At 42.8% G+C, this 12,536-nt stretch overlaps 1 protein-coding gene across 1 annotated transcript in view; it reads right to left on the reverse strand.

Moving 5' to 3' along the window:
* Nucleotides 1–12,536, reverse strand: part of CACNA1S (calcium voltage-gated channel subunit alpha1 S) — a 960,893-nt gene that overhangs the window by 818,657 nt on the left and 129,700 nt on the right. Inside the window, exon 4 of the mRNA XM_075853532.1 lies at nt 10,735–10,874. Within this exon, the coding sequence (XP_075709647.1) occupies nt 10,735–10,874 (140 nt within the window). The remainder of the gene's footprint in view (nt 1–10,734; nt 10,875–12,536) is intronic.

The following is a 12,536-nucleotide window of genomic DNA, read 5'->3' on the forward strand; positions in this document are numbered from 1 at the left end:
GTCAGGGAAGCTCAGAATAATTTAGTGTTAGGGAATCGTCACCGTAGTTAGGTTTAGCGTTAGGGAAGTTCACATAAAATTTTGTTAGGTTTAGTGTTAGCAACCCTCGCCCTAGTTAGCTTTAGTGTCAGGGAAGTCCACTTGCTCTCTAAAAACAAAACACGCATTTGTGCTAATTGTGCTAGCCTATTGCTCCCAGTTAGGGATTTATTTTTTTGCTGTATATACATTTTGTCTTAGCACAACAAGCATGTCCCAACGGACATTTACTGCTGAAGAGGCGTATTCATTTCTGGCCTCTGACACAGACTCGTCGGATGGTGAGACACTATTTTATTTGTCTACCTCCTCATCCAGCGATGAAGAGGAGGGACCCCCTAGGAGACGCCCCAGGACCACCACCATATTTGAAATCCCTGAGAGAAGTGACCCCACAACAAGTGATACCCCCGAGCAAAGTGACGCCATTTGAACGCCCACACCAGACATTTATAAACCACAAATCCCTGAGTAAATGGGCAGCCCAGGGAGCAAATTTAACACAGCAGGGCTCAGTGAGATGGACTTTTTCAAGTTCTTCTTCACTGATGACTTTATTGAGCTAAAGGTCTCCCAGACTAATTTATATGCCCAACAGTATATAACAAAGAACCCCACATCATTTTATGCCCAATCCCGCAGGTGGACTCCTGTAGACGCAGCAGAGTTGGGCAAGTTCTGGGGACTGCTCTTGAACATGGGGCTTCTGAAAAAGCCATCCATTAGGACCTACTGGAGCACGGACATCTTATACCACACCCAATGTACCGTATGGCCATGTCCAGGATGCGTTCTGAGGCAATACTTCGCTTCTTACATTATACGGATAATGAGCAGTGCCCACCCCGAGATGACCCCAGTTTTGACTGTTTGTACAAATTGAGACCCGTATTAGACCATTTCAGTGCCCGGTTTGCCAAAGCATACACCCCTGAGAAGTATGAAATGTTAAATACTTTTGTGTCAAAAAAGACAAAAGTATAATAGGTATGATACCTTTATTGGCTAACCATAAAAGTTCTATATGCAAGCTTTCAGAGCACAGAGGCCCCTTCTTCACGGTACTACACAATTTTTTACTGTACCCCTGAGAAGTGTATTTCTATTGATGAGTCCCTGGTACATTTTAAAGGGAGGCTTCAATTCCGCCAGTACCTGCCGAGTAAGAGGGCAAGGTATGGCGTGAAGATGTATAAGCTGTGCGAGAGTGCATCAGGGTATACGTACAAATTTAGGATATATGAAGGGAAGGACAGCAGTATTCAGCCCCCAGAATACCCCCCATACTGGGAATTAATGCAAAAATTGTGTGGGATTTGGTGCACCCACTACTGGACCAGGGTTACCACCTCTACCTGGATAATTTTTATACCAGCGTCCCACTCTTCAAGTGCCTCACTTCAAGAAGTACTGTGGCATGTGGCACTGCTAGAAAAAATCTGAGAAGGGGTGAGAGCAGGGCACATTCTAGCAGCAACAAATTGTGTGTGAAGTACAAGGACAAGAGAGATGTCCTTGTATTGACAACAATACATGGCCACACCAGTACCCATGTACCTGTACGAGGTACCAGTACAGAGACCCCCAAACCAGATTGCATCCTGGACTACAATAGGTACATGGGAAGGGTTGACTTGTCAGATCAAGTCCTGAAGCCCTACAGCACCATGCGGAAATCGAGGGTGTAGTATAAGAAGCTGGCCGTGCACATCATACTGATGGCATTGTACAATGCGTACGTGCTACATCGATGCGCAGGCCATAGGGGAACTTTCCTGGAATTTCAGGAGGTTGTTATCAAGAACCTAATTTTTTGGGACCAGGAAGGGGGGTGGACCCAGTACTTCTGGAAACGAGGCCACCCGCATCGTACCAGGGCAACACTTTCCAGGAGAAGTTCCCCAAACCGGTGGGAAGGGAAAGAGTCAAAAGAGGTGCAGAGTCTGCTATAAGAGGGGGATAAGGAAGGACACAATATACCAATGCGACACGTGTCCCGAAAAACCAGGCCTCTGTATAAAAGATAGTTTTAAAATTTACCATACATCCCTTGATTTTTAATTTACCCTGATGCACTCCGCACAGCTTATCCCCCCTCATCTTTCCATTCTGAGCCCTGCCGTGTGCCCAAGCAGCAAATAACAGTCACATGTAGGGTATTGCCGTACCCGGGAGAACCCACATTACAATTTATGGGGTGTATGTCTCCGGTGGCACATGCTGGGCACAATATATCGGACACTGAAATGGCATATATGTATAGGAAATTGCAAATCTCACTATGCACCATCTGGTGCGGTTTAACTTTTACACTATAACTGTGAGGTCAAAATGCTCACTACAACTGTAGATGAATGCTTTAAGGGGTCTCGTTTTTAAAATGGGGTCACTTCTCGGGGGTTTCAACTGTACTGATACCTCAGGGGTTCTCCATACATGACTTAGCACCAGCAAAGCTCCAGTAGGCCAAATGGTGGTCCTTCCCTTCTGAGCCCTGCCGTGTGTCCAGGCAGCAGATAACAGCCACATGTATGGTATTGCCCTACACGGGAGAACCCACATTACAATTTATGGGGTGTATATCTCCGGTGGCACATGCTGGGCACAATATATCGGACACTGAAAGTGCATATATGTATAGGAAATTGCAAATCTCACTATGCACCATCTGGTGCGGTTTAAGTTTTACACTATAACTGTGAGGTCAAAATGCTCACTACAACTATAGATGAATGCTTTAAGGGGTGTCGTTTTTAAAATGGGGTCACTTCTCGGGGGTTTCAACTGTACTGATACCTCAGGGGTTCTCCATACATGACTTAGCACCAGCAAAGCTCCAGTAGGCCAAATGGTGGTCCTTCCATTTTGAGTCCTCCCATGGACCCAAACGACAATTTATGGGGTGTATGTCTCCGGTGGCACATGCTGGGCACGATATATTGGACACTGAAATTGCATATATGTATAGGAAATTGCAAATCTCACTATGCATCATCTGGTGCGCATTAACTTTTACACAATAACTGTGGGGTCAAAATGCTCACTACACCTCTGGATGAATGCCTTAAGGGGTGTAGTTTTTAAAATGGAGTCACTTGGTTCAACTGTACTGATACCTCAGGGGTTCTCCATACATGACTTAGCACCAGAAAAGCTACAGTAGGCCAAATGGTGGTCCTTCCATTTTGAGTCCTCCTATGGGCCCAAACGGCAGTTTATCACAACAAATGGGGTATCGCCATACTCAGGAAAAATTGGGCAGCAAAATGAGGCATTTTGCTCCCTGTGAAAATAAGAAATTTTGGTCAAAAATGACATCTTATTGAAACAAATGTCATTTTTTTAATTTCACAGCCCAATTCAAATATGTGCTGTGAAAAAACTGTGGGGTTAAAATGGTAATAACTACTATAAATGAATTCCTTGAGGGGTTTAGTTTCCAAAATGGGGTCACTTCTTGTGGGTTTCTGTTGCTCTGATACCTCTGGGGCTCTGCAAATGCGACATGGCACCCAAAAACCAATCTAGCGAAATCTGCACTCCAAAGAACACAAAGCGCTCCTTCCCTTCTGAGGCCTCCCATGGACCCAAACGGCAGTTTATCACCACATATGGGGTATTGCCGCACTCAGAAGAAATTGGGCAACAAAATGGGGCATTTTGTTCCCTGTGAAACGAAGACATTTTGGTCAAAAATGACATCTGATTGAAACAAATGTCATTTTTTAATTTCACAGCCCAATTCAAATATGTGCTGTGAAAAAACTGTGGGTTAAAAATGATAACAACAACCATAAATTAATTCCTTGAGGGGTGTAGTTTCCAAAATGGGGTCACTTTTGGGGGACTCCTACTGTTTTGGCACCTCAACACCTCTTCAAACCTTGCATGCTGCCTAAAATATATTCTAATAAAAAAGAGGCCGCAAAATGCACTAGGTGCTTCTTTGCTTCTGAGGCTTGTATTTTAGTCCACAAGCACACTAGAGCCACATGTGGGACATTTCTAAAAACAGCAGAATCTGGACAATACATATTTATTAGTGTTTATCTGGTAAAACCTTCTGTGTTACAGAAATAAATGGAATAAAATTAAATTTCTGCAAGAAAAATGAAATTTGCAAATTTCACCTCCACTTTGCTTTAATTCCTGTGAAAAGTCTAAAGGGTTAATAAACTTTCTAAATGCTGTTTTGAATACTTTGAGGGGGTCTAGTTTTTAAAATGGGGTGTTTTATGGGTGTTCCTAATACATAGGCCCCTCAAAGCCACTTCAGAACTGTACAGGTACCTAAAAAAAAAGGCTTTTGAAATTTTCTTAAAAATATGAGAAATTGCTGTTTATGTTCTAAGCCTTGTAACGTCCAAGAAAAATAAAAGAATGTTCAAAAAACGATGCCAATCTAAAGTATACATATAGGAAATGTTAATTAGTAACTATTTTGTGTGGTATAACGAAATGCCTTACAAGCAGATGAATTTAAATTCAGAAAAGTGCTATTTTTTTCAAATTTTCTCTAAATTTTGCTATTTTTCACAAAATCGCTTGGATAGGTTTAAGCATTACGAAGTTATTACCACATAAAATGAAATATGTCAGCCTCTGAGCCTTAAGGCCCAAACTAGGCTGCGTCCTTAAGGGGTTAAAGAACATCCTTGCACCCAGCAGGGTGAAGAGCTCCAAATCACATAGTCCTATAATGTTCCCTAGTGTACATGGTTCCTTTAAATGTGGCCATTCACGCTGTATGTGTTGCACAAATATATCACATAGAAAAAATATGTATACCTCAACAGCTACAAAATAATATTTTCCTTATCAAGACATTTCTAAAGTGTGGTAGTTCTTACGTTATATACTTGTTAGAATGTTCATGTCACTTGAAATATGTAGGTCGAACAACACAATGTCTACGCATCAGGATAAACAAACATCGATTCAATGTTAACACAGGTTTTCTCAAGCACAGTGTCTCTCGACACTTTGCTTGTGTACACAATAGTCAGTTCAATAGTATTAGTATTACCCCCATAGAACACATTTCTCCTATTGTTGCGATTAGATTTTGCAAATTAAAGCAATTAGAGAACTATTGTATTTTTAAATTGTAAACGCTACAACCAGAGGGTTTGAATGATATATCAGAATCATCCCTTGACTAACACATATGCGTAGATTTAGTAAGCAGGTAATTACTCACTTTTAATGAACTTTGCCCATGACTTGTCTCCGTTTTTCCTATTGCTTCTTGTTGACTTTAGCAGCCGCGTGTAGTTGCCTGGACTCCAGGGACGCTTACTGGTGTCGCCTGCGTTACCTAGCAACCAGCGGCACACTTTTTAGTCAAGCTCTCAACATAACTTGACCATCGTAAATTGTAATTGTGTCCCCCTCTTTTTTTCCCTTCCATCCTTCGCACTAGCGTAATTATTTCTGAACTTGTTAGTTTTCTGCTGCAGGTATTGGTAATGCTTTTAAATTTAAAATTTGAATCCTGTCTATTTATGAAAGATTTCATTTATTTAACGGGTTAAACCCCTTGTTTTTAATATCATTGTCTAGCGATACATTGTGTATAATTTTATTTCTTCTAGCTATATGTAATTTTATTGCAAATTACGTTACTCTTCTTCCTGATAAGGACGTCATAGTCACCCTTTGACCTCTGTCTTTCTGGCTGTTCATCCTACTACACTACAGTATATAAGAGGGCGTAAAATGCGGGTTGTTATGGCCTGAGGAAGATGCTAATTCAGCATTGAAACGCGTTGCCACTGTTTTAACTTCAATTAAATCTTTGAATATATCTCTGCCTACGTGATTAATGATCTTCACATCCTTACATTTAATCTAAGTGTAGCAGCGCCGTCCAAAGACCCGTTTTTTTCCTACCAGCTGTATCTTTAAGGTTAAAGAGACTCTGTCACCACATTATAAGTGCCCTACCTCCTGTTTCGGGATTGTGAGCAGACATCCCGTCCTGGCTGGAAGGAAGGTCTATTCACTGTCTAAACACTTCAGTAATGTTAATATGTCAGTATAAGACAGCACATAGTGAACAACACAGTATCAATATGAGCTGACTAAATGAATGGGGAGAAGTGCACAACGCTGATTGGTCAGCGTCATACACTCCTCTGTACAACGCCCACTTGGTCTAAGGTAAAAACACGCCCACTTGGGCATTAAGAAACTAATTAGCATAAAGCTAAAATCGCTCCTAACGTGGTGAAAATAGATTGTTTTTCTAAATAAAAAAGCACTGCTTTCACCTACATTATAGCGCCCTTCTCCTTATGTAGAAGATAGGGCACTTGTAATGTGGTGACAGAGCCTCTTTAAGGTAAGGACTTGATTTACATTGTCTTATTGCATCACCCAAGCTCTCTTCAGTTTGAAGTCATGGACTGCTGCCCGCCTGCAAAATGTTTTGATACACCATTGAAGTCGTTGTTACCTCAAGGATCGCAAGCCATCCAGGCCCTAAGGCAGCAAATCAGCCTCAAACCATGATGCTCCCTCTACAATGCTTTACAGTTAGGGTGAGGTTTTGGTGTTGGTGTGCAGCATTTTTTTCTTTTTCCAGACATAGCACTGTGCATTTGTGCTAGAAAGTTCTATTTTTGTCTCATCTGTCCAAGAAACATTTTCTCAAAAGCATTGTGGAATAATGAGATGGGCCATAATGTTTTTTAAACACAGCAGTGGCTTTCTTCTTGGTGTCCTTCCACGAACACCATTCTTGTTCAGTGTTTTTTTAATAGTGGACACATGGACAGAGGTTTTTGCAGTCTGTTCTTTTGCTGTTACCCTTGGGTTCTTTCTCACCTCTTTCTGCATTGATCATTGTGCTCTTGGAGAGTTTTTAACAGTCTGCCCACTCTTAGTGAGGATAGCAACAATCCTGAATTTTTTCGTGTGGAAACAATTTTTCTAATTGTGGATTGATGAACACCCAGGTCTTTAGCAATGCTTTTGTAAGCTTTTCCAGCTTCAGGTATCTCTTTAACACGACTTCTGAGGTTTTCGGAAAGTTGTTTGCCTCAACGCATGGTTCACACTAACCAATCTTTCTTGGGAAAAACAAATTTTCAATAACCAGGCTTTGTGTGCCTCTATTGAATGGGTAACAACCTATGAAACCTGCACTTCCATTTTCATCTCTTTAATTGAAACACCTTTTGCCAATTAGCTCTTAGAAGAGTTATTAACACAAAGGTTCACTTAATTTTTCTCCCTGCACTGTGGATATTTTTTAAATGTGCTAAAAAATAGACAAGAACTGTACACCTATTTGTGTGTTATTAGTTTAGATTAATTGTAATTCTAAAAGAGAAAAGATGACACACAGCGCTACATCGTGCAAATCAATCGAGATAGGTAAGGTAGATGAAGGCAATAAAGAAGTTGCTCACCTTGTCGGATTTTACCAATCCAAGTACAACACTGGAGTAAACAAGACAGGACATATTAATGTATGGTTGGCTGCAGCTATCCCAGGGGCGTAGCTAAAGGCTCATGGGCCCGGGTGCAAAAATTCAGCTTGGGCCCCCCTACCCCTCCCCAACACCACCATCACCAGACCCCTGCGCGCGCCTATGCCCAGCTGCCTTGCCCAACAGCCCCATATTATAATTCCCCCACACAGTATAATGCTCCCATAGCTGCCCCCACACAGTATAATGCACCCATAACTGCCCCATACAGTATAATGCCCTCCCATCACTGCCTTATACTGTATAATGCTCCCCATATCAGCCCCCACAGTATAATGCCCCACATAGCTGCCACCATACAGTATAGTGCCCCCCATATCAGCCCCCATACAGTATAATGCCCCCCATATCAGCTCCCATACAGTATAATGCTCCTCCATATCAGCTCCCCATACAGTATAATGCCCCTCCATATCAGCTCCCCATATAGTATAATGCCCCCCATATCAGCCCCCATACAGTATAATGCCCCCATATCAGCTCCCAGCGCAGTATAATGCCCCCATATCTGCCCCCAAACAGTATAATGCCCCCCATATCAGCTATCCATACAGTATAATGCCCCACATATCAGCTCCCCATACAGTATAATGCCCCAATTATCAGCTCCTCATACAGTATAATGCCCCTCCATATTAGCCCCCATACAGTATAATGCCCCTATATCAGCTCCCCATACACTACAATGCCCCCCATATGAGCTCCCCATATAGTATAATACCACAATATCCACCCCCCCCATACAGTATAATGCCCCCCCATATCAGCTCCCCATACAGTATAATGCCCCCATATGAGCTATCCATACAGTATAATGCCCCCAATATCAGCTCCCCATACAGTATAATGCCCCCATATCAGCTCCCTATGCAGTATAAAGCCCCCCATATCAGCTCCCCCTACAGTATATTGCCCCCCATATCAGCCCCCATACAGTATAATGCCCCTCCATATTAGCCCCCATACAGTATAATGCCCCTATATCAGCTCCCCATACACTACAATGCCCCCCATATGAGCTCCCCATATAGTATAATACCACAATATCCACCCCCCCCCCCCATACAGTATAATGCCCCCCCATATCAGCTCCCCATACAGTATAATGCCCCCATATGAGCTATCCATACAGTATAATGCCCCCCCATATCAGCTCCCCATACAGTATAATGCCCCCATATGAGCTATCCATACAGTATAATGCCCCCAATATCAGCTCCCCATACAGTATAATGCCCCCATATCAGCTCCCTATGCAGTATAAAGCCCCCCATATCAGCTCCCCCTACAGTATATTGCCCCCCATATCAGCCCCCATACAGTATAATTCACCCATATCAGCCCCCTATGCAGTATAATGCCACCCACCTTATCAACCCCCATGCCATATCAGCCCGCCATTCAGTATAATGCCCCCCCTGCCATATCAGCCCCCATACAGTATAATGCCCCACACCATATCAGCACCCCATTCATTATAATGCCCCCCTGCCATATCAGCCCCCCATGCAGTATAACCCCCCCGCCATATCAGCCCCCATACAGTATAATGCCCCCATATGTGCATAATAGAAAAATAACATAATTACTTACCTATCCCCATTCCCACGCCGAGTGGAGGATCCTTTGCTTACTCCGGTGTGTGAGGTGAGTGACACGGCGCAGAGAGGCGCGATGATGTCGCTACATCGTGCCTACCTGCATCGAGCCGCTCGGGACACAGTGAATGCTGGAGCAAGGAGTCATACGTCAGCTCCTTGCTCCAGCATTGAATGGAACCTGGACCTCGGTAAGTGACTCGCGACCTCCCGGAGGTCTTCACACGACCCCCCCAGAGGGGACGCGACCCACAGTTTGTAATGTATTGTGTTGTATTGTGCAGTTTGCGGTGGAGAGAGGAGGGGGGGCTGTAATCTAACAGCCCCCCCCCCACTCTCCTCCGCAAACACAGACAGCACAATACAACACAATACATTACAAGACAATACAATACATTACATTACAATACAGACTCTGCAGCTCACCTGGAGTCCTCCGCACCAGCTCTTCCAAGCTGGCTGGAACGCCCCTCACGTGACGTCATGGACACATGGTGCACTAAGTGTACCATGTGACCATAACCAGGAAGTTCCGACTTCACGGCACAGAAAATGTATTTAATCAGCATGCTGTATGACAACAGGGGGCCCTGTGGGCCCCCCAGGCTTAGGGGCCCGGACACAACCGCAACCACTGCGACCCCTATAGCTACGCCACTGAGCTATCCCCAACCCAGTCAGTGTCAGTCACCATTGCAAATAGATATGGACAAAGTGGAATGCAAAAAAACAGGGATTTAAAATAGTTGTTTTAAATTCCTCTGTTTAGCACTCCACTTCGTCCTTGTAAATAATAATATAATTTTAATAAAAAAAGGATTTTGTTCTTTGGGGGAGACCTTTTTGTTTTTATTTAAACATTTTAAAATACTATTTTAGTCCCATTAGGGGGCTTGAAGCTGCAATTGCTTGATCGCATAAATAATGCTTTGGAATAATTTGTATTTTAAAGCAATACTGCCTGTCAGTGTATGACTGACAGGTAATTTTTAAGGCAATGCCTCTTGCACACACCTATAGCTGACCTGGAGGCCTTTGTTAGGCCCCTGATTGCCATGTTAAATTCATCAGCAACGCTGACAGAGGTAGCCCTAAGGGGTTAAGCGGCCGGAAACAATGGCTTTTCTGATCCTGCAGTTCCGGCGGGAGCCCAGCTGTCAATCATTATTCTGTACCCACACTCTCACCAGGACATACTGTTATGCCCTTTTGTGGCAAGTATAAAAAAAAAAAATACAGAGAAAAATCAGTATCGTGAAGTAAATTCTAAAACTAATTGACTTTACAGTGATATTTAGGTTTGTCAAAGTGATGACTAGTTCTAAAGCCAGGGTATGTACTGGAGATAAAGTAATTTCAACAGGACTAAAAAGCAAATAGAAAAGTAGATTATCTCATTGATTATTTACATATTGTCATGAAAATTTTCTCTAGTTTTAATCACATAAGAAATTTCAAATACTAAAAGCTACGAAAGCCAAAAGCAACAGTTTTGACTCCACTCTTTTTAGAACATGAGAAGTGCTTTATTCATCAGACAAAAAAACCATGTTCATTACAAAGCATAAGTTGAGTGAATACTAGTAAGGTTTATCACTTACCCTACAGACACAATTGTGAAGTCAAGGATATTCCAGAAATTGCGTAGATAAGCATCTGTATGTAATATGAATCCATATGATACAATCTTCAGAAATGCTTCAATTGTGAAAATAAACAGAAATATATATTCAACCTTCTCCTATAAATAGGAACAAAATAAATTAGGTTTAAAAGGAATGTAATGTCAGAAAATTACCTATTGTTTAAATCAAGTTTTTTGGGTGAAAATATATTGCATTTTTTTTTTAATTATTACATTTGTTTTTTTAAATGATTAAAGCTGTATGAACCTATCACCCAACCAGTATTTGAGCCAATATGGATATAAAGCGCAAATAGATGCAACAAGGGTAACTAGTTGGGAACATAGCAGAGTGGAATAGAGATATTTGGGACCAGGTCAGGCTGTGTATGGGCCATGGACACGGCAGGCCTTAGGGGTGTGCAACCTGTGCCATTGCACAGAGCACATCACTCCAGCAGGTGGAAGGGGGCGCTTCACAGGCTCCCTTCGAAGCCCTGCTTGTTTTAGAAGCGCCCGAGCCGTTGACTCAGCACCCGCCATTCCGCCCAGGCGCTTCTTCACTCACTGGCATCGCTACCGCTGTAGCAGCTATAGTGGCTGATAGCTGCGACACCTGGCATGAGGGCCCTCCCAATGGCCGGTGCTGCCTCCAACAGCCGCTGCGGCTGCTACAGCGGTAGCGATGCCACTTTAGCAGAGCAGGGAGGTATCTTCCTGCTCTGCTATCTAATAGCGCCACTGTAGCTCCCTGAAGGAACAGAATCCCCGTGTGGCCGGGGATTCCGCTCCTGGACGGAGCGCTTGATGTCTCCGTCCATACATGGACAGTGACATCAGGGGCAACTCCTGAAGCGGAATCCTCGTCCACAGCATTGCCGAGGCTGTGATCGGGGATTCCACTTCAGGAGAAGCCAGTGTCGTCACTGTCCATAAATGGACACAAACAATAGGGGCTTCTCCTGGAGTGGAATCCCCAGTCACAATGTCGGCAACGCTCAACAACTCAGATCAGCAGTTTAGGCAAGATGACTAACTCCATAATAATGTAAAGAACGTCAGATTAAAAAAGACATAAATCAGAAAATAAAAACCTAAAAAAAGATTATGTATAAGTAATTGGTAATTAATAAATAAAAATATAAGTGATACATTTCCTTTAATTCCACGTTTCTTTGAACAGACAGATGTAGAATTTTGCATCTAATGGAATGCACTTTTTTCTTTATATATGATATTAATGTCGTATCTGCCCCTTATATATACAGGGTGGGCCATTTATATGGATACACCTAAATAAAATGGGAATGGTTGGTGATATTAACTTCCTGTTTGTGGCACATTAGTATATGAGAGGGGAGAAACTTTTCAAGTTGGGTGTTCACCATGGCGGCCATTTTAAAGTCTGCCATTGTGTATCCAACTTTAGTTTTTTCAATGGGAAGAGGGTCATGTGACACATCAAACTTATCGAGAATTTCACAAGAAAAACAATGGCGTACTTGGTTTTAAAGTTACTTTATTCTTTCATGAGTTATTTACAAGCTTCTCTTTGTTTACAGCCATTGACATGTCGCAGAGGTTAACACGTGAGGAGCGGATAGAAATTGTGTTGATGTCTGGTGAACGCAGTACCCGGGTCATTGCAGCAAATTTCAATGCAAGACACCCTACGAGACCACCCATCTCCCATGCTACAGTTTGCAAACTGCTTGCCAAGTTTCGTGAAACTGGTTCAGTGTTGGATTTGCCAAAATGTGGACGCATGAAAACTGTCAC

This window comes from Rhinoderma darwinii, chromosome 2 (assembly GCF_050947455.1).
Source record: "Rhinoderma darwinii isolate aRhiDar2 chromosome 2, aRhiDar2.hap1, whole genome shotgun sequence".
Lineage (NCBI taxonomy): Eukaryota > Metazoa > Chordata > Amphibia > Anura > Rhinodermatidae > Rhinoderma > Rhinoderma darwinii.